The 23482-nt window shown below is 38.4% G+C and overlaps 1 protein-coding gene across 2 annotated transcripts; it reads left to right on the forward strand.

Moving 5' to 3' along the window:
* Positions 1-237: 237 nt before the first annotated feature.
* STAMBPL1 (STAM binding protein like 1) lies at positions 238-23045 on the forward strand. 2 transcript variants are annotated; one of them, XM_032191591.1, is made up of 11 exons: positions 238-402; positions 11195-11393; positions 12241-12458; positions 13630-13705; positions 14347-14442; positions 15718-16063; positions 16685-16809; positions 17749-17886; positions 18566-18678; positions 21035-21134; positions 22751-23045. In XM_032191591.1, the coding sequence occupies exons 2-11, from the start codon at positions 11313-11315 to the stop codon at positions 22805-22807; spliced, it is 1350 nt and encodes a 449-aa protein (XP_032047482.1). In that variant the 5' UTR covers positions 238-402; positions 11195-11312; the 3' UTR covers positions 22808-23045. The 2 variants fall into 2 exon arrangements, with proteins under 2 accessions (XP_032047482.1, XP_032047483.1); XM_032191592.1 differs by lacking the exon at positions 22751-23045 and having other exon boundaries at positions 18566-18694; positions 21035-21084.
* The last annotated feature ends 437 nt before the right edge of the window (positions 23046-23482 follow it).

The following is a 23482-nucleotide window of genomic DNA, read 5'->3' on the forward strand; positions in this document are numbered from 1 at the left end:
CCCGGCGAGCCCCGCCGGGGGTGCGGGAGTGGCCGCAGCCCCCTGCCCTCGCCCCCCTCAGCCCCGGCGGCCGTTGGGCTGCAACGGCGGCCCCGCGGCACGGCGGCGCCCGCGGCCGCAGGGCAGGCAGGCGGCCCGGCGGCTCTGCCGGCGCTGGCTCCTCCCTTCGCCCCGCTCCGTGACCCGGCTGCGGCTGCGGCAGCGCAGGGCGTTGCGAGCCGCTCCGCTCCGCGGGGAGCCCCTCGCCTCGCCCGGCCCCGCTGGAAGCAGCTGCCGCCCTCGCGGTCGGTGCCCGCGGCCGGGGTAGCGGTGCCCGCAGGCAGCCCCGGGCCCGGTGGGGCGGGAGCTGCCGCTGCTGCGAACCCCCCGAGCCTGCGGAGCGGCGCCCAGCGGAGCCGAGAGGTGAGGAGGGAGGCAGGTGAGGTGGGAGGGAAGGATGGGGTGCCGGCACCCCGCTTGTAGGCGTCTATTCCGTGTAGCTCGGAACATAAAGTGAAAGGTTTTTTTTTTTTTTAAAAAAAAAAGGTGGGGGGTGCGTTGCTTGGCCGTCTGTAATCCTCTCGTAAGGTGTTTCTGCTCGTGTGCTGCGTTTTGTACCTACGGTATCTCCGCAGGACCTAAGTTGCCTCCCCATAGCACAGCAAGCAGCACAACGTGATGTCTCCAAGGCGTGGATGCACTTTCCCTTTTCAGAAGGGCGAGGCAAAGTCTCTTCTAGGGGAAGTCCTTTTGGTTGGGAATTTCTTTTGTTTAATGTGCATGTGGTTCTGCCTATGTGTCCGGGAGGTCATGGGCACGCTTCATGCTGAAAAAGAACGGTGGTGGGGTTACGTGGTCTTGGGTGGCTGGTGGCTCCTGGGGCTTCTTTCCTCAGGGCAATTTGGAGGAACTCCTGTCTTCACAACTGGGTTTCTCCTCATTGTAGGCTGAAGTGGCTGACTGTCCAAGCTGGAGTCACATGTTTTTAATAAATTGCTTTGGACCAGCAGGTCCTAGAAAATGGGGTACAGATCCATAATTTCATGAAGTACCCCTAGGAGGAGGCAGTCTAGGTTTGTTGTGAATGTTGCTGAGGCAACATAGCATATTTCTCTGTAACAGCTGGATTTTCTGAAGCCCCAAAAGCATTTATGTCTTGTGTACTGTATATCTGTGTGCTCAGGGTATTAACTGAATCAGAGGCCATTGCGGACCAATCCAGAGATCCCTAGATCATGGAACAGAGTGGAAAGCTTTGTTTGCAAGTGCTATAGTACAGGTGCAAAATTCACGTTTATGTTTCTTCTGTAATATTTTAAGCACTTGTAATTGCAGGAATTTTATTTTGCAGTATTATGTTTAAAAACAGGGTTCGGTGTCTTGATCAATGAGAACACTGTGAAGGCATTTCTCATGGTTTCCTTTATGTGTCTAAGTAAGTTCAAGATTAGGCCGTAAGTCACTTCCTGGAAGTTAATCACCATGCTGGGGGAGAGTACAAGGTGAGGGGTGTCACGAAATCTTCAACTGCTGCAGGAGTTGCAAGGTGACTTACACATGAAGACACTGAGCAAATGCAGTATAGTAAGAAATGTTTGGTCTCTGTTTGCCTAACTTGTATGCATAGGTTTTGTTTTTGTTTTTTTTTTTTTTTTCCTTGGCCTTATCTGACTCCTGATATTTTATTTCTATATCAAAGGTTACACATCCAGTTTGTGTGCTGAAACTTAGGTTGCTGACCTGTAATGAAAGTCTTTGTCTACCAAATTTTAATAAACATGTAATGTTTTGATTGCCTTGCCATAAAACATATTTTCTGGTCAAAGTTTTCATTGTAACTAGAAGTATCGGTCCCTGAAAGCAAGTGATCATGCCAACACAGTACAGATCCTGAATGATCTGGTGCCTGAAGGGTCACAGTGGCTTAGTACTCTTGCTGCACAGGCATCCCTCTTATAAAGATCCACCATTTTGAATCATATGTGGATGATGATACCTCGTGTGATGCCGTGAGTCAGGCACCTGCTCAGACACGACCCTTTGCCCACCACTTCCTACTGGTAGTTCTATATGACTGACAGTTCAGCATGCAATGTGTTGAAGTGTGTTAGGGAGGCAGTGGGCTCTCTACATAATCATTGCAGAAAGTGCCTCCATCCTTTAGTGTCTCCAAATCACAGTCAGAAGGCCTTCAGAGATTTCTAGCCCTTTCCATTGATAAGGAACAGAGCTTGGATAGGCTGTAAAGATCATCAGACTCATCCTGAAGGGACAAACGATGAATTTGGAAATTATTTTGGCTCAGAGATAGGCTGTGCCTATCACTGGGATGAACAGCCTGTTGAGCTGCATGTGTATGAGTTAACTGCACATCACTGTGCTATTAACTTTGAGACCCTGGATAATTGAGCCAAAGTAAAACCAGCTTACAGGGCTGCTTGAGTTACATTCAGTGCCCCTATAAAGCACATGCTTATCATTGTTAATCTTAGCAAACTTACAAAAGAGAAAATATGTATTGTAAGATACTTTTTTTTTTTTTTACAAGTAGAAAAAAAAAAGGACTAAAGCACATCAAATTCTTCGTATAAAGTCAGACATTCCTGTTTTTTTTTTTTTTTCCATATACTCATAGCATGAGAGATCCTCCAGCTAGGTCAGAGCAGGAGGTCAAAGACTTCATTATGAAATCAACAAACTGTAGTATCTTGTATGTTTCTGTAGTATTTATGTATGTTTCTGCAGCATGATGCTTATGCCTGGTTAGGTGGTTACTTGTGTTAGTTGACTACACTCCTTCCTGTAGGTAATAGCACTATCAGTTTTTTTACCAGCACTTAACCATTAGTGCACAAAACAATCAGAATCCATTGAAGTAATGCCCCAATTTGTGTTGTTTTTTTTTCTTTTCTTCCAGATTTGAGGCCACAAGACAGGCATCATTCTTTACAGATAATTTAAAAGACATGAGGTGAACTGTGAATTTGTGTCAAAAATATCTGCTAAACTTAATTCTCCCTTTTTTGTTACCTATGTTATGAGCCATAACAAATAAGGCAGGATAGGAATTTGTCATCCAGTAGAAACAGAAATTGATTGTTGCAGCTGGTTACTTGCCCTATTAACAAGTGTCCTAATTAGAGGTTATGGAATGTCAAACTGTTACAGAATTAAGTAGCAAATACTGTCAAACTGTTGTCTTTTATAGGAAGAACAGGAAGACTTCTAAACCTTCCTGAGGCTTTGTCTCTGAGAGAAGTAGGGCTACAGGCAGGAAATCTGTGAAACCTGAGAATTTGCAAGTAATCATGCTTTCTCTCTTTCTTGGAAATCTCTGAAGTGTTGCAGACCTCTGTGCTGATCTTAGCCTCTCATTTGTTTCCCTTGGCAACACAGCTTCTTGTCTTCATGATGGAAGTTAGTTTTATCCATGATGATATGTGTTGCAGGTATCTTGCTTCAGTATGTCAGCTGAACCATCAAAGAACAAATCATATAATAATAGGCATTTCTTTTGTTTCTTCCCTCTTCTGGCTTAATATGCCCAGGTACACTAACTTTTATGGGGGACTGTTGTGGATTTCCTAAAGGAAGAATAGAGCACTGTTTCTCTATGCAATGCCTAAAATATCCTTTTAACGGGTTATTGGAGAGATGCTGTCCTGTGTTGCATAAGTATATTTCAGTCACTGCCTAAAAATGCTACTGATCTGTAAATCCAGTTGTTCTGGTGATACTTTATCAGTTACATCAAAATTGCTTTTCTGCTGAAATTGAATGGTGCTACCAAAAAGGGAGAGGGAGAAATTGTGTTTTGTTTTGACAGAAGAAACCACAAGACAAAGAACCATCTGAGTTCACAGGCCGCTGGTTCACAGGTGCATGTTTTGGTGTTCAGAACCTCCGGTCTGTTTTTCCAGACATTCCCTTAAAAGCAGCTAATAATTGGTGTAGACAGAGCATATTAATAAATCAGGTAGCGAGCCATCATTATCACATACAGCACAAGTGCACAGGGTTATGTAACAGTAGCACAGACGTAGCAGATCTTGACTTCAAAACAGTCTGTGTAAAAAGGAATGAGAAAATAGATGTGGGTCAGAGCCCTTTGTACTCTGAAGTGATGGGAAATGTCTGTGGGTTCCGCAGTCATAGTCTTTGTAGTGGTGGTGCTTCTCCCCAAAGTGATTAATTCAGTTTCGTAGTCAACTTACTGATACCCTAAGTTTAAAACATGCATCAGCACAACCCTCCCATCTCAGTCACTGACCATCAGCAGTTAACCTCCGTCGGTTGGATCAGTGTCCTGCCAGCTGAATAGGTAAGTGCCAGATGTTAGGGAGAAACCGAAAGAAACTGTTCCTAAATTAAGATCATGGCAAAGTGGAAGAGGTCTGAGTGGTGGAATAAACTGTCAGTTTTGAGTTACTGCTTGAGACGGCAAGTGAGGTTTTCTTTATGTGTGCTTCCTTTTTGTGGAAGGGGAAATAATGAGATGGACTTTATTACCCATGGGTAAAGATAAGAGACTTTGCACATGCATTTGTGTTGTATGATTTTCTTCCTTACCAGTAACAGAAAGCGTAGATGAGAAAACAGTTCTTTCATGTGTCATGTTGGGCATTATTTGCTTGTTGTAGTGGTTTATCAGATTCTCAGCAGACCTGATAGCAATCTAATTTTATTGAAGTGGTTTCTTAATGCAGTAATGTTTGTATCTGTTCCAAAGGGAAAACTGTCCTTAGAAAACAGCCGATGGTATGGAAGTAGCTACATTCACAAACTGCAGTCAACCAAATGTTTGCTGAGCAACTTTAAAAGTCTTCAAAGAATTGTTCTCACTTTTTTAGCTGTTGAAAAACACATTCTTGTAATTCATCTTGTTTAGATGAAAATAAAGCTCAATTTTGTGATGTAAGATTGAGCAATGAGTGGTGTAACCATACAGGGAACATTTGGGTTTGGCAGATCAGTGCATGGAAGATCTCTGCACATGATTTCTCCCTCTCAGTACCAAAGGGGGTAAAGATGATACTGCTTGTACACCACCAACAGTCTCCAGAAAGACCTTTAGGCAGCATCTGGGGAGGTGTGTGGGACTGGTCCTTCACAGGAGAAGAAAACAAGGATATAACCATGACCCACAACCAGGAGTAAGCATTGTGTAGCTCAGCAGGTGCCTGTAGGTGCTAGTGAAGCCTAGGAGGAGATCTTGTCAATGCTCTTTAAATGTAGCCACAGGGCCAAGAGGCAGTGTTAAATTATGAACCGTTACTGAGACAGGCTTTTCTAGTGCCAAGACTGGTAGCTCCTACTATGAAGAGCAACTTCTCCATTGAATGATGTGGGGTTGTCAGCAAATGGTTCCTTGTGGTGCTTCTCTCTGAAAGGCCCTTCTGTTGTTTTGTGTTAGTTGTGGGATTTTTTTTTCTCTGCAAAAGAGAATGATCTTGCCATGACATTCAGTGCTTTGTTGTTGTGTTTTTTTTCTTTTTCTTTTTTTTTTTTTTTTTTTTTTTCCAGAAGAGGCTACTTACTATAGTAGCTGAATCACTTGTTGTAATGGGGAACTGTTGTTTCAAAAAACATGCTGACAGATAAACATGCTGTTTCTTTTTGGAGAGAACCAACAGAAGGCAGTTTGCTGTTTAAGCTGTTTTTAGCATATTTTACATCAAACCCATGTGTGTGTAAATGATTATGTTCTGTACCAATATGCTTGACATTTCAAAAAGGGCTTGAATGAGATAGGTGCCTGTATTTCACTAAAGACAGTTTACATCCACTTCAAAACACACAAGTATAGGTATCTGCATGACTTGTTGGCATGAAACAGTCATTTATCTTCATGTAGCAATGACTGGATGTGCTCTATTTTGGGTTTGCTGAGACAATTGAATTCTATTATTGGCAGTTAAAAGGTGTTTTTGCACTTGCTAATTTGACTATTTTAGTGAGGACGGGCCTCTGTGGTTTGAGACATCTTTATTCTATAGTCATCACACCTGATAGTGTAGTAAAACAGACTATTACTGTTTTAGCTTCTTATTGCAGTATTAAAGTAACCTTTTTCTTTTTTTATCATAGAAAGAATGTAGAGCAGTGCTCTCAGGAGTAGCTTATAAAAAGTGGAACTGTGACATGTTTTAGATCTTTTACTAGCAAATATTTCTAGACCCTAATCACAATGAACTGAAGTGAATGGTTTCTATGGGCATCACATCTGGGCTCTAATTCCACCAAAACAGCAAACAAAGGATGGATATTTCTAAAATAATTTACTACTAAAATAGGCAAAGAATAAGGTCACTGTTATTTTTTAACAGAATCATAGCCAGTGCATTAAAAAGTGCTGTGGAAAATTTTACCAGTGATCTGTTTAATGCAGCTTTTTAGTAAGACCAGCATTCTAACTATTGACAAGAGCTGCTGGAGTAGTGAAATCAGCGTGCTATGACTAAGCAAGACCCTTGAAATTGAAAAAGTATGTTACAAGGGGGGAAAGTGGAAACTAATGATTAAACTAATACATTGTTAAGACAGGCCGTTACTTGTTTATAAATCTAAAAAGCTCATTCAATATCTAAAAAACTCTTGTGAAGACAGAAGAAAGAAAAGCAGCCTCAAGGCCGGAGCAAGGAGGGGAAACCCATCCTGGTGCTTCTGCAGCCCAAGGGTCTCAGGGCTGCTGTCACCCCAAGCCCCCCACCGGGCCGTGCCTTCCCCAGCAGGACTCGTCAGAGCCTGGCCATGCGGCCTGGCTGTGCTCGCAGGTCGCACGTGGCCGGGTTGTGCTCCCGGGGCGTTTCAGAGCCTGCCCAGCTCTGAGCAGAGGTGGTACACACTCCTTCTGCCCAGACTGTGAGCTGGTCCCACACAGGCATCGCAAGCACAAGCTGTGGGGCTTTGTTAGCTTGGTACTGCACCGGAGCTAATTGGCCCTGCTGTATAGCCCTGCGTACCGCCTTTCGCTATCACAGGGCACGCTTCTGTAGCTTCCAGAATCAGCTGAGGATGTGCACAGGCAAAGGGGCTCTTGTTTGTCCACGTCCACCCACACTGACAGTTACAAACATGCCAGTGCAGCATCCTGTGAGGGTGTTGGAGAATTTGTGGTGAATTATGGTGTTGTACCTCTCAGAAAACCCATGAGCGTGTGTTCATCTTCTCATTACCACCTCTGTCTCGTTAGCTTACTCTCGACTTTTGATGATCTTGAAATACTGTATGTAGTTTGATGTGCTATTTGCTTAAATATGCAATACTTCCTGATAAAATTGCTGTCTTTCATTCTCCTTTCACTTGGTACCATGCTTGTTAGCCTGAACAGAAAGAATGATTTTAATGCCATTTAAAGTTCTTGCTTTGCTCTGTTTCCTGTGGCTGAAGGCCTTTGATTTAATTAAGCTGGATTTTCAGAATAATTAATCTGTAGTATAATAACGTGGACTGAATAGGAAAATAAGTGGTTTTCTTTTTGAGATGGAAATGGGATTTGGTAAGGAGTGTCTGATTAAATTAGGAAAAATATCTTAACTGTTGAATGGATGTTACATTCTTATATTCTTATAATGATTTTCAGAAAGTTCATCATTAGAGAAAACTTAGCATGCTAAATCTACAGACATTTCTTCTTAACCAGATGTTACCTATGTCCCTCTAAATTAGCTGGAGTGCCTGAAATCGGATAGCAGAAAAATATGTTTACTCTTAGAATTTAGAGCACTTCACACTCTAACAGACTCTGACAGCTCCATGCTGGTGTTGCTACTTATCCCACATGCTTGGGGCTGGATTGTGGTTTACTGTATTTGCATAACTATTTTGTATATCTGAATATAGTTAGTTTCAGTTACATGGAGAGGTCTCCTACTTGCCTTTGTCTTTGCTCTTGTAGAGTAAAGTATGTGTTTATTCCACAAGATAAGTAGTCATTGCTCAGGACTGGGCAGCTCTTGGTAGACTCTGTACAAGTTCATAGCGGGCATTTTTAAAGCCAGCTCCTGCCAGTCATGCCCTCTGAAAGGGGCAGTCTGTCTGTCACCACCTCCACCTTTCTACCACCTTCTGTACGTCCTGAGGTGAGAAATCACTCAAAGGAAGTAATTAATTAAAATGAGTCTACTTAACTTGAATTTAGGTTAGATATAACTCGCCTTGAAGTCACTATCGTCAACAAAGCAGAGGTAGAAAAAAATATGGCAAGGGCAAGAGTGCAAAGCTGCAGCATGAGGAACATTATGCGTGGAGGCATACCGGGGAACTGACAAATGTGTTTGTGGGGGTGGTTTTAGTAAAGCTTAATCTTCTGCCTTTTAATGATTTATAATTCTGGCCAGTGTGCCTGCATGTTAAGGGTAATATATAGTAGTGCGATCATAAAGCAGCAAATGATCTTTTTAGGACTCTTTTTCCTTTTTTTTTTTTTTTTTTTTTAACTATGCAGCCACTTGTAATAACTAATGCATTTGAATCTTGTTTTGCATTTTTGTAAACGTGATACAAATTCATCCTAGTATTTCTTCTTCATTTAAAATGTCTGGGTGTTAACATGCTCCTGAAGCTAAGTTTAAAAAGTCCGTTTCCTCTTTTATCTGAGGCAATTTTTTTGCTAACCCCTCGCGCGGTGACCTGACTGTGCTCGGTGCCTTGCTCTCTGCAGGGCTGCTTCAGCTTTTCAAAGCCCTGGCACACTTTTGAGGAAGTGTGAGTTTCTGCTGTTACCAGATGTCTCTTGTTTAAAATAACCATCGTTAGTTTTTTTTTTTTTTTCTTATTATTAATGATTCTTTTTGTTAAAAATTTAAATGAGAAATGTTTGCAAGTAAGGGGTTCTGTGATGCCTTCTTCTGCCAGTTCAAAAGATTTTGGCTGGGGGATACCACAAGCTTCTTTAGCAAGGACTTATTTGAGAATGCTAGCAAAAAATAAAATAAAATAAAATAAAATAAAATAAAATAAAATAAAATAAAATAAAATAAAAATGGTGGTTTCTGTGTTCCCTACTTGCTACACTAAGATTTTTCCACTTGTCTACCCACTAGGCTGAAAAGTCTTCAAGCTGTGTTAACAGTTGAAAGAAGCATATAACCCATATCCCCTCCTTTGACTGTTTCCATGCTGGATGTTGTAGAAAGTCCATAAGGACAGTGTTTGAAAAGCAGTTTTCTTATATAAGAACTGCTAATTGAAATAGAAGTAATTGAAATAGGAATTGAATAAAAATACATTTCTGCACCCTTTAATTTTGAACAGTATTTTCTGGAATAAATTGAACGTCTAGACCATTTTGCAGCATGTCATAGTTATATGCATACCTTAGATCAAAGCCAGCCTTCCAGTCAGTCATTGTGGATCTCCCAGTTGCTATTAGGGGAACTAAGAAAAATATTTTAAATCTGCAAATGATGGATAAGGGAATAAGTGGTTTTAAAATACATGCTTTTTAGTTCTGAGAGTGCTTTTCCTTGTTTGTTTGTTTTATTAATGTTCCTAAGCCACACAGAACATATGAATGCAGCCTCTTACTGAAGATTTGTTCTGAGCATCTGAGCTACAGGGACAGAAAACTAATGTGAGCTCTGTGCTGACCTGGCTTGTAGTCCTCTCCTTTCACAGCCTACCATGGCTACCATTTTCCAACTAAGAAGGCTCTCAAGTGGAACTAGCCACAAGGCACTATAAACATAGCTTTGGTATATACTAAAGCAAAAATATTTCATTATCATGGTCCCATGAGATCTTTCTGCAGCCTGTGAATTGGCAATGAGTAGGGCTTTCCTGCCAAGCTAATCCAGTTTACACCAGAGCTCCATCTTTATAAAATGAAATTGTTTAGAGAACTTTTTCCATCAGTGCTACCACCTCAGCTAATGTTGATATTTTGAGTGCATAAGCCAAGCTCTATTTTTTTCTTTCCAAAAGGGTATCACAAATCATGCAAGTGTTTTGAATGCCTTGAATTGAAAGAAGCTGGCCTTGAAATTGCATTCACAGGTCTGTGAGATACCAGATGAAGAGAATAAAAATCTTGAAAATGCAAAGCAGGGTTGTAAAGTCAAACAAGAATATATTACTTGAGATTAGGTCATACATAAAAACGGGGTAAGGTTGATTCAGTAAGTGTACCATTACAAAGAAACAGGATGATTCTGATTATTTTAAAGAAAGCATCTTGCTTAAGTGAATGTAATGTCTCCTCTAACATTTGGTTATAACATTAACACTAAAGATTAAAAGTAAAGGCTGACCTAATAGATAGATGTTGTTAGTTTTGAGAAAAATGAAGACCCAAATACAGAAATCAATACTTTAGGAGCCAGCTAAAATGTGTTAGGATTGTTCTCCTCTAACCCAGAATTGCTTTTAGAGAAGGATGTGCCGAGAAAGTATCTTCGCTGAACCCTCTGTTTATGCTTCTGTGAAAGCATAAAGCATATGGATTGCAATATATGAAGTGTCTTTGACATTTGGAATCAGATCTGTTTGGATTGAGAGCTCAAAAGTGAAAGGCCACATTAGCAGCTTCATTTTCATATTTCCAGTGTAATTTAAATAATTAATTTCCCTTTTTTTATGATGACCATGCCATGTCTAAATATTTGTCTTTACTTGTTCAGAGCTGTGCAAGGAGCGACTACTATCAGTCAACTTGTCATATTTCATTGTGTTTTGAGTGGTGTTGAAGTCAGCAAGTTGTACAGGTGGAGCACAGAGTGCTTGAAATATTTCCTGTATGTTATATTACTGATATGAGTTTATGTGCTAAGTTTTATTTATAATTATAGGCGTAGTAGGAAAAAAGGTGCTAGATTGATGCTGTTTATAAATATGTTTGTCAAAACATATGCTCAAGGAAGCAGATTTTGTGCTTAGCCTTTGAAGTTTTTTTCACTTAATGCTTGAAAGTTGGCTTGCTTGTGTGTTTGTGCTTCTTGGTTGCGTTGTTGTTTGTTGTTTTTTTTCAAGTTACTGTTAAAATTGTAGAAATAATTTGCATTTGAATCCGCTGTAATAATGTTAGGTCAACTAGCGCACAAGTGTCCTGCAAGGCCTCATGCATTCCTACCTTAAATTCTAGATGTCTCCTAAATTCTAGATTGTTATTAAGTATGTAAGTATTGTGATACTGAAGTGATGAGTGGGTGCAGGCATGCAGACTGATGTGACATTTGAATGTATTTTTAATCTGAATGACTTGTCCTATTTCTTCCAGCACCCAACCACAATCAGCATATTGCTGTTAAGTTTCCCTTGGACTAATAGACTCAGAGGCAGCCTGCTGCAAATATTGAACTGATTGATACTTCAGTCATCCTGTCCTTCACAGTAAGATGGAGACTTCTGAGAAAAAGAGCGATCTTGGTTTGCAGACAGAGAACAACGTGGAACAACCATTCAGTATTAGTTCCTTGGTATGTATTACGAAAAATGCTTTAATGGCTTAGCACCCTCTTTCAAATAAGCAACAGTTTAAGACCTGTTTAGCAGTGCTGCTGTCAGCTGGAAGGCTGTTTTCTCAAATTCTGCAAGTTCCTCACATGTTCTGCTTGGTTTCATTGGAATTTTATTTCCATGTGTTTGGCTTATGGTGATTTAGCTTGTTTCAGTGATCACGGTTCTAAGAAGTTGAAGTAAATGTTTTGAATAGAAAAAGTAAACCTTTACAACAACATAAGGCGAAACAACTTGCAGTAGCCACTTAATTTAACCACTTAACAGGAAGGTAATGATTACAATAAGCAACTCTGCTTCTTCTTCAGTAGAATCACTTTTAGGTTCTTCGACTCTGCTTCCTCTGAAACTGTAAAATTAACTGTTGATTAACCAGGAAAACATACTGCTTTTTGTTAGGTGACCTGTACCCAGAAGTCATATCCAATATAACATATAACAGTAGTTGGCTTAGTCATGCAGATTATTTTAGTAACTTAAGGTAGAACCTTACCGAATTTCATATTTGGGGGATTCTGAAGAGGACGCACTGTTGTTTTTGATCACTTCTGCTGAGGTTTACTGTTGTTTTTTTTTCCTTTTATATGTATGCATTGAGAGGGAGAAGATTTGAGGAGAGGGATAAGATAATTTTTTACTTTTATTGCAATTGAGAAACATTAAAATATTTTAACTGTTGCTAGTAGTGAGGAAACTGATACCTATTTTGAGAAGCTGAAGATTTCCCTTGAGTTTCTTGAATGACATCATTTACTGAAAGAGAATTGTAGTATCTGGCTCTCCTTGCTAATCTCTGTTCTTTTTCAGAAAAAGCTAGTAGCTATTCCTGACCATACAGACATCTCTGTAACCCCAGAAGAGAGAGTACGTGCCTTAAGCAAACTTGGCAGCAATATCACAATCAATGAAGACATCACTCCACGTCGTTACTTTAGATCTGGAGTAGAGATGGAGCGAATGGCATCAGTATATATGGAGGAGGGAAACCTGGAGAATGCTTTTGTTTTTTATAACAAGTTCATAACGTAAGAAAAAGTTTGTGGTCATTAGAGCTTACAGTTCTGAGTAAATTAAAACGAAGATTTGCAGTGATAATGGGGCAACCCTTTAGATCAGGAGAACAATGTTTACTGTTTTCTTGCAGAATAGCTGTGCTCTTTAGAGATCTTTACTCTAACCCATCTTTTTTACAATTTCATCTCAACTGTTAGGGTAATATTCTTATCTGTCTCTTAACTAGCAAGTGTGAATTAACCTCATTTACAAAGGCTGAAGTTTACTATACTGTAAGCTGTACAAAAATCGGGACATAGATGATAATATTGCACAGCGCTATTTAAAAAAAAAAAAAAAAAAGATTTTTGCCTTTCTTTTTAGTTTTCATCCCCAAGCGGTTTAAGCATATTTTTTTTGGAAAAATATATTGATAGCAGATTTAAACTTTTTGTCTAGCTAGCTTTGCTGTAGGATTGGTTAGTTTGTTTTGATACTTCTAAAAGTATGCATATCTTAAATTATTTTTTTTAACAATAAGAAACCTCCTTCCCTCCCCTAATTTTCATCATACTCTGAAAAACTAAGCCAAATCTTTCTTATTCGACTTTGTTTTAAATGTATGTATCTCTATAAAGAGGGTCTGGAGGTGAACATTGCATAAATTGCAGAAAAAATTATTAGCAGCTGAGAATCCTAAACTTTTCTGCAGCTAAGCATTGACAATTCTGTGATAATTTAGATGTCTGGATGGGTTAATAATACTGCAGTTAGCTGTGCAGCTTAGTCTGGTAAAAATAACTACTTTAATGATAGTCAGCGCTTTATTTAAGATTCAGCATTTCAGCTAAGGAGACAGATTAAGACAGCAGAAATAAGATTTAGTAACACTGGCCATGGTGGTTTTTTTTTCAGGTGCTGAGTTCTAGTTAATCCTGTTTTAATCAAGCCCACTACTAAAGAGAAACACAATATATTCAGGTGTAGAAAATAAGCTCCTGTCATTATCCTTTGTGTCCATACAAGTCCGTACAAGAGATTAAGTGGTAATTTAAACAGATGAACATATAGAAACCTGCTTGGAGTCATGTGGAATTCGATGTCTAACAGTTATAACTTGTGAAACTGATTTCTCTGCCAAAGTAAAAGCTAATGTAGTTATTCCTCTGGTTACTAAGACAAACATGCTGTTTAATTTTCTAGCTTGTTTGTGGAAAAACTGCCCAGTCACCGAGACTATCACCAATGTGCAGTACCAGAGAAACAAGTTATTATTAAGGTAGGGTTACTGTTTCCTGAACTTCAAGAAATCTTTCCTCTATTTCTATTCTTTCCTATCAGTCCTTTTCTCCCAGTGCAAACGTAGTCCAAGGCAGCCAATGCAGTTTGAAATTCTGATAACTTTGTCAAGTCATTTATGTTTTATTTTGGTTTAACCACTTGATCATTACTGAAAGTTAATTTATCATTCTATAAGGAGAACAAGAATGGTCTCTGAATAAGTCAGTACATTGTTGGAAACACAAGTATATTTCTGAAATAGTAGTTGGCCCTAGTTTTTTTTATAAAACACATCTACATCAAAAATGTTGGTTATCACACACCTGTTAAACAAGACAGATAACAGATCACTAGAAAAAATGATCTTTTCCTAAGATAGCAAGTAGTCTTGTTATAGGTAACTCCTTTCACTGATAGAAACTAATACGGCATTATTTGAAATCAATGTACTAAGCTTAATAAGCTGATGATTTATTGTGTATTTCTTATTTTCTTTCCTGGGAGAAGAGCAGTATTTTTTTATTATTTTTTTATTTTTAAATCCATATTACAGATGAGTGGTTTTCAGGTGGTCCTTTTATGAAGTAAAAAGTTAACTTACCTGTCTTTCTACCCTACCCCATCCCACCCCACCTAAAGAAACTGAAGGAGGTTGCATTTCCACGGACAGATGAACTGAAGAGAGATCTTTTAAAGAAATATAACTTAGAGTATCAAGAATACATGCAAAACAAAGTAAGTTTTATGTGGTTATGAAATCGTTGTTGTATGAATATTTTTCTATTGTATAAAAATTCTTAAAAATAAAGCAGTAAAATAGCAGTTCTGCAAGACCATAGTCACCCAGCAGACTGTTTAGAATGACTATTTACATATTGATAGTCAAAGAAAATCAGAATAGGTCTTCAGTACACTCTGGTTCAATTTTATAGATGGTATTTTTCAGAGATTTTTGTAAGTATATAGAAAACACTTGTTGACCCTGAATTTGTTAATTTCAATTTATCCCATTTGAGTCTTTAAGTAACAGTAAATACCTGCATATTTGTAATGAAGTCAATGAAGACAGGATCTGCAGTTTTAAAAACTTGTCTTGGAAAAGAGTGTCTGGGGAAAAATATCTTTTCTTTCCTTCCCATGAAATGGACCTAGGGAATTATGGAGAGGGGGAAAAAAAAAAGGAAACCACCACACCAAAAAAAAAAAAAAAAAAAAATCCTGTCACTGATTTGTTTGAGGCTTACTTTCGCATTATATTTGGGATGATAAGAAATGACTTTGTTCCAGTTTTCTTATTTGCTTTTAAAGATGCTTGGTGCTCTCCCTGTAATGGGGGTAGGAAAAACTGTTGAAACCTGAAGCTTCCCTATCTGGAAGAGAAGTTGGCCCGGGGACTGGGGGCAGAGCCCAGACAGGTGGCAGAGATGGCATTAAATGTGTCTGAAAGTGGGGAGGGCATGCACAGAGAGTTGAGATAAGCCCCTGTCAGTACAAGGAGCAATCCAGGGAAGGCTAAGGAAAGAAAGAAGCAGGAGAAAATTGACATATCCAAACAGCAACAACAAGCAACAAATCAGGTAATAACATGGATTATGAAATCTACCCAGAAAAGCAATGTGCATGTGGATCTCTTGCTGCACTGCAAGTTGTAAGGACTTCTCATCTCTTTACCACCACTGTTCTGAAAACTCCTTCACTGCCTATATTGCAGTGGCTTAATAAGGCATGTGCTCTCACTACTGAAATAAAACACAGAGCATCATAGGTAGGCATGCTGCAAGCTTTGTGTTGGAAGCTTCCTTGCTTGTGGTGTTCCATTCCATATCTTGCTGCTCTGGGGGCCAGAGCTGTATTTGGCACTTCAGCCAACAGGTTTCAAAAGGCTTTTAAATGTTAATGACAGGGTTTGATGGTTTTGTTGAACAATTGTATTGCTTCTTTCCTCTCATTTTTGTAGTTTATATGTATATATATAAAATTCTGAGAATGTAACTGTTTTGCATGTTTCAGAACAAATGTAAAACTGAATTTCTGAAGAAACTAGAACAGCAGAGGCTAATAGAGGCAGAGAAGAAAAGAATCGCACACATGCGGCAACAGCAGCTTGAATCAGAACAGTTTCAATTCTTTGAGGATCAACTTAAGAAGCAAGAACTAGCTCGGGATCAGAAAATTAAAGACAGCATGGTTATGTCTGAACAGATAGATGGAAGTATGCTATCTTGTATTTCTGTACCTGAGAACAGTTCCTTATCTACCACATTGCTTGAAAAAAATGAGAAGAGTGGCTCAACTGGACATTCACCTCCAGTAAACCGGGCCCTAAAGCCAGCAGCTGCTTTAAGTTCTGTTCAGAGTAAGTGCACAGATTTTGTACTCTTTGTCTGCTTATAGCAGTCCACACATTGTATATGCATATGATGATGGTTGGACTTGATGATCTTAAAGGTCTTTTCCAACCTAAATGATTCTATGATTTATTCCCTTTGAGTGTGTCTGTAGCAAAATAAGCATGAATAGGTTAATGTACACACAACAGTTCTATATATTTTCCTTGTTTTAAGAGAAAAAAAATTCACATTTTCCATCTGAGTGCCAGTAAATGGAGATGGAACCTCAGTTTTCCTATGGAACGAAGTCTGAATATTGTCAAGGGCTTCAAGGGAACAGAAGCAGAACCTGCAGGGGTCTCAGTCAGAGAGGCTTTTTGAAAAACCCTGGCCTATTAAATGGGATCAACTCACTGTCACCTCAGATGCATGCTAGCTAGGTTATACCTCACTTTGGCATGATGTGCTTGCACTGTAGATGTAGTCTCATTAGAAATGTGTGATGTGATAATTCCTTAATCTTTAATAATTTCCTGTAACTGTGTATATTGCCTTATTTTAAGGAACTTCACTGTGTAAGCTACATATGCCTTTTTATTTCTCTCTCTCTCTCTGTCTCTCTCTTTTTGGTTTTGTTTGTTTGTTAGCTCAATTGGCTGAAGCACTCAGAGGTGTAATTTTACCCAGGGATCTCTGTCACAAATTTCTGCTGCTAGCAGAGGCAAATACATTAAGAGGAATAGAGACATGTGGAATTCTCTGTGGAAAACTGGTACAGTTCAATCTTCAAATTCATATGGGGAAGACATTTTTGGTAGTGTAATATTTTCCTGTAATATGCTGACTTCAGAGCAAAAGAAGATTTAAACAATTAGTCTTTAATGTAACTAACATCATATTATAACCTGAGTGGTCACTTCACCAGTGTGGCCTGCAGCTCCCCTTATTGGGGGAATACTTGATCAAAGAACCCTGCTGTTGTCATAAATTTTAATTTTTTTCAGTATGCTGTACAATACAGGCTTTTTCAAGTACTTTCTTAGCATTCATCTAAGCTAAGTGAGGTTTAGTTACAGGACAATGGAATATAAAGACTGTTAGAATCTACTGGGGTCATCAAATTCATAACAGCAACAGAACAGAAAAGAAACCACCACCCCTATCAACCTGTAGAACATCTGATTTTCATTTTTTTTATTTTTTTTTTTCCTGTTTTATTTTTCCCTTGACCTAGATAGCAGTGTCCTTTCAGAGCAGGGAAAGATGTCATGACTAATGCTGACATACAAAGAATTTTGAAGATGATGTCCAGTTGTATTTAAATCACGTAAAGAGAAAGAATAGCAAGAGTAGTGATGTTCCAAGGTGCACAGAAAATAATAATTCTCAAACCTCTTTTCATTCCAATGTTTTTATTTTTTTTAAATGACATCTTTTTCACAGTGGTTTCTGTGACCATTTCAATACAACAATCTTATGCTGTTATTCATAATACCCTGTATGTTTCCATGATAACATGCTAGGGCATGTTTTCAGGTGTACTAGGTCAGCGTACTTTTCAGGTGTACTAGGTCAGGTAGTGATGTGGCAGTCACTGCAGATACACCACTTTGGTTTAGCTGAAAGGCAGACCTGCTTCAGATTCTCATTCAGCGTTTATTCAGTAGTTCAATTGTTTCACTCTAAGTTATCTCAACTTTTTTTTTTACAGACACACAATGAATTTACTATTACCCATGTAATAGTGCCAAAGCAATCTGCAGGACCAGACTACTGTGACATGGAGAATGTGGAAGAATTATTTGGTATTCAGGATCAGTATGATCTCCTCACTTTGGGCTGGATCCATGTATGTATATCTCACAGATTCTGGCTTTCTGCATCAGCTCTGCATACTATATGTAAACAACTCTGTAAAAAAAAAAAAATAAAGAAATAACTGGCATAATACAAATGAATTTGCTCACCTAATTCTAATCATAGTGATGTAAATGAACTTTAATGTTCTCCGCAGATAATGAGAATCTCTTAATCTATGAAGTTGAGGCATCCTGTTTACACAATAGAGCCTGCTTTTGCCATTGCAACTTTTGTTTATGTCTGTTTGTGGGTATTTTGTTACATTCTAATGCTATTTCTTTTCCATTGTATTCAAAATCCTTTCAAAGTTTTGGGGGTACTGTGTTGCTTAAATTCTGTATTAATTACGTGGAGTGTGATTTCACTCTTAGAGATTTTGAACAATCAAGTAATTTCCCTTTTGTCCTGTGCTTCTTCATTCTACTTTTTTTCCCCACCATGATGAGAAAACTGCTTGTACATCTGGGCATGAATGTGTTCCCATGAACTTCATAATGAAAAGCTACTCTAGCAATGTAGAATCTGGGTTAATCGTAAATTAAGAAACCAATCTGGGGAAAGTACTGATGCATTTATGAGTTAAAAATTATTGTTTCTTCTCGAATGCATGTTGAGCTTGACTTATAAGGAGTATTTCATGATGTTGAGTTTTCCCTTCCTTTTTGTAGACACATCCAACACAAACTGCATTCTTATCCAGCGTTGATCTTCATACGCATTGTTCTTACCAGCTAATGTTACCAGAGGCCATTGCGATTGTTTGTTCACCAAAACATAACGAGTGAGTTCTGATTTTTGTAAGTAATATGGAGATATATTCCCCCACTCCTTATCTTAAAATGTGATCAAATGCAAACAGCACATGTCAACTGGGGTGAAGGACAGGAATGGGCATATCATGAGTTTTTCTTTAGTCTGTTTAGACTTGCATTCCAGTCAGTCTGTATGCACAGTATTGTTTCTGGCTTCTCTCTCCTCCCCCGTTTGTAGCTCCAGGTTTTAAACTTTGATTTATTTTTATACTCTACTTAACCAAGTAGTAATAACAGGAGCTGTTTTACTGTAGACTTCATTGCCTGTGGCTTACCACAGAGCTCTTGTCATTCTGTCTGATGAAGGAAATGGAAGGGTAAGACATTTCTGTGACTAGAAATTTGTAGGATGATATGAAAATTGCAGTTTTGGGAGTAGAAAGATAAAGGACACTTTCCCTATTAAGGTCCTATTTTCGTATTTCATAAAATGCAAGCAGTAAGTATGTGGAAAAACCTGGAACTGTATAACAAATGATGTGAAGATTTACAATGTAATAGGCTATACAGAAACATTGTTAAGTCTCCATCCTTGGAGATAAAATTGAGTGGAATAAGGTCCTTGGCAACTTGCTCAAGGTGATTCTACTTGAGCAGGGAGTTTTGACCAAATTATCAGAGGTTCCTTCCAACTTTGACAACTATGTGATGATTCTTTGGTGTGCTTGACATTGCAAGTCTCTGTGGCTAACTCCGTTGTTTAGTTTGTACCTGTCTTCAGCCTGCCTTTCTGGTCTTCTGCCCACATAGATGACTCCTATTATAGTTGGCCAACTTCCCATATGGGCCATTCAGGTAGCAGAGCTGTAAATAAAGCTTGAGTGATAAGTGCATGAACATTAGGCTTTGTGACTTTGAGCAGCAGCGTTTGCATACCTTCAGAAATCTCTGGCCTTGTAAACTGCTTTCATAGCTTTTGCTCGTCTGCTACTGCTGTCTGTAACATTAATTGATCAGATCTTGTCCTGCAGTTTTTAGGTGATTACTTTTTTGTGAAAATAAGCATAGGTTTAGGTGTGGCCATGGTAAATCAAATAGATAGCAATCAGCAGTAATGCTTTATAAGTGTTATATACATTATATATATATATTATATAATATTATATATATAATATTATATAATAATAATTATATATATTTTATATATAAGCATATATGTTTATACTATATATAATGTTTATTATACATATTTATATATTAAATGATATGATGTATAATATATAATACTTTATAATTCAGTACTACATATTGGGCTACACTTTGATACATCCTCACTAGATATTTCTTAGATTTTGGTGTATCTCTTTTTTGGAACTGGAAGTGTCAAGCTGCTTCTACTGCACCCTAAATGCAGCAAAAATGTTGCTAACAGGACTAGACTCTGGTCAGATTTTGTGGCCAGCTGTGACTGTGCTGTAGATGAGTATCTATGGAGCATTTTGTTGAGAAACAGTTACAGCATATTGGCACGCTTTGAGGTAGGATTCTTTATGCATCTGTGATATGCACAGCAGTACTCTGTGCCAAAGCATCATCTACATGTGTCAAAAGAGGTCCTTACTTACCAGTATGCTGCTTTCGTTGGTCTAAGCAAGATCCCAAGCGTATGTAAATAAATAATGCAATAAATGCTTCATGCTTTTGTTTTCTCAGTTTCCAAATCTTTTTCATCTGACAAAATAATGTTGATTTCATGGAGACTTCTTACCTGAATATAGATTCAATATCCCTCCAAAGCCAGGCCTTTGAGTCGATCTGTAGAGGCAGTGTTGTTTTTTTGTTTTTTTTTTTATAGATGTGTGGTTTGTTTTTGTTTGTTTGTTTTTAAACTACTTATTCTGTACTCAAAGTAGAGTGTTAGATCATATATATTCAGCAGTGTTCTTTTTGTAGTGCTTTGTATTACTTGATTACCTAAAGCTACCTAGAAGAGTGATTGGGGAGGATGTATACTCCCAGTAGCTACTTACAGGGCTTCAAGGCTGTTCTTTTTGTGTTGCCCCTCTAGAGTTCAGTGAGTGAAATGCAATCCAGAGCAGACATGGATGCTATGTGGCTGTTCCTATATGAATTTACCTCCTGCCTTAGTGGGCTAAACTGCCTAATAGGAATAGCACCAAGTATTTTGTCTTCTCCCCCCATTTCCTCACCGCGTCTCCCTTCGCTGCAAGGTGACTCCTATAAGGTTCAACCCAACCTTAGCTCCAGTATATCAGAGGTTATTGAGTACCCTCACATTGTCCTTCTGTTTAGCTAAGTATGTGAATATGTGCAGTTGTATTATGGGGACAATAAATAACAGTAGTTCCACCTTTTGCTTTCCAGCACTGGCATCTTCAGACTTACTAATGCTGGCATGCTTGAAGTTTCTGCCTGTAAAAAGAAGGGATTCCATCCACATACAAAGGATCCTAGGTTATTTAATGTAAGTATATAATCTATATAATCTGGTATGTTTTTGACTATTCAAATTCTTTCCCGTGGTTCTAATGCAAGCAGAAATTGTAGCTGCTTCAGATTAGGTTTCCTTATACTTTCCCCCATCTTAATAACTCCTTATGCATACTTCTCTGACAAAGGCAGACATCAGGAATCTGTTCAAGCAGTTGGTAGCAGCCCTGACATGACTTTTGTTACACACTGCTATTGAGATAGTGGACAGCCAGAAGCAGTTGCTATCAGTTGTTTTCAGAAGAAGCAAAAGCCACAGATTCAAGTAGGAGTTGTTCCTGAGTGCTTCAGTTTTTAAACAAAAAACAATTGTGTTGTCCCACCAGAACATCCCAGCTGCTAAAAAGTGCAATTATGAGTAGATTAAATCCATTTCCTTCATTTCCCATTTTCTTGCAGCTTCTCAATAAGCTTTTCTCAGTAACTACCACATCTTTTAATGTTGTAATAGCATGATATACTATATGAATGACTGAACTGTATAGTCATTCAGAATTATCAGAAATGCCACTGCTATCTGGAAGAAAACCATATTTATCTTTGAATAATTAAGATTTTTTTTTTTTTAAATGAGACTCTGTTAAAATAGACAACTAGTCATACCTCTAACTCAAAGTAAAATGATTAAGAGCAAGTAATACTAAAAGATGACTTTACCAAAAAGAAGTATTTTTTTAGAACTTCCAGAATATCAGTACTACTCAAGGAGAGTTTATGTGTTTTGCTTTGTTCTTACATCATTGACCCTAGGGGTATTGAGAAGGTAGTCCAAGTCAGAAAAAATATTTATGCTTTTGTTCCAGATAAGCTCTTTTGGGTAGTCCTTTACTGACTTAGTTTACAAATTAAGTTACTGGCCACTTTAGCACATTTATAAACAGTAGATGCATTGCTGGTATCACATATCAAACAAATATCCTTGCAAGTACAATCCCCAAAACATATTTATCTGCCAGTAAGAACAGTAAGATCACAGACATTTTTCCTGGAGGAAAAATATCAGGGGTGTTAATATAGGAAGCTTCCTGAAACCTGACTAGAAGAAATCTAACATGCATCTGTCAGGTTTCTTAAAAAAAGCTCTTATCCACAGATTCAACACATGCTGTTACTTAGAGAAAGGCTGTGGCTAAAGACACAAGCTAGTCCTAAATGCTTAAAAAAAAAAAAAAAAAAAGTGGGCAGATAGCTGAAGCTACTGCAGAAAGAGAACAGAGTTTATGCTTCCCTTGCTGTTGCCCTCCATGCACCTGATCTAATGCAACACGCAGCTCCTTCTCTCTCCCTTTCAGATATCCCATGCTGTGATATGTAAAGCATAGCACTGAACTATAATCTGCTTCAGAAGCCAAGCACTAAACTATATCCTCTGTAGAAATTTTCTGTTTCCATGTTGTAGTCCTTGCTTTTATTCAGCAGTCTACACCTGCGAAGGTAAGGTTTGCCTGTAAACAGGCACAGTGATAGGTATAGTCCAAGTTGAATATATAGCACATTAAGCAGGCTCAGAAAATTAAAAAGAAACTATTGTCTAAAATACGCAATTTTACTGAAACTTATTTGTGAGTAATGCATTGATTTCTTCTGCAGCCATGTACCCACGTGGTTGGAAAAGACATAAAGATAATTGTGCTGGATCTGAGGTGATACAGATGGACAATAACAAGTTGCTAAATAAGTGGTCAAAAGAGAAAAATGGCTTCCTGTTTTTCCTACATTTTCAGAAATGACTTTTATATTTATACATTTTAGATTGAATGGTTTGATATTTATTGCTTTAGCCTGTTTTGGAGTTATTTTGTTGCTCTGTCAAGATGGAGTTACCCCTGAATCTGTAAAAGCATCATCTCGCTAAAACCAACAATAAAACAAACTTCAAATAACAGAAATGAAGTCGAAATAAGTAATGCTTCCTTTGTCATTTGTTAGCAGTAATTGCTCTCTGAGAATTATAGTTTTTTTTTTAACAGCTTTTTAAGACTTTCAGCTACTTAAATCTATTCACTGCTTCAGTGAATTTACATTATATGTGGTAGAGACAAACACATTGGTTCAGCGATTTTTGTTTTCATCCTTATATAGCTCATGTTTCGACTAAGCCATTAAACAGAAAACACAAGTCCTTTACCTGAGTGCTGACCCTCATAACATCCTGGAATAGCAGAGAGGTTTTGGAGTCCCGTGGAAAATTGTGTTTTCTCCAGCAACCCTCTAGCAGAAACTCCCATTTGAAATCAAGTTCTGATTCTGCAAGGGATTCCCTGGGTCTGTCTAGAGCTAGATTAAAAGATCTGTCTAGAGTTAGAAGGAAGAATCGTACAA

The sequence above is a fragment of the Aythya fuligula genome, chromosome 7 (genome assembly GCF_009819795.1).
Source record: "Aythya fuligula isolate bAytFul2 chromosome 7, bAytFul2.pri, whole genome shotgun sequence".
In the NCBI taxonomy this organism is placed as follows: domain Eukaryota; kingdom Metazoa; phylum Chordata; class Aves; order Anseriformes; family Anatidae; genus Aythya; species Aythya fuligula.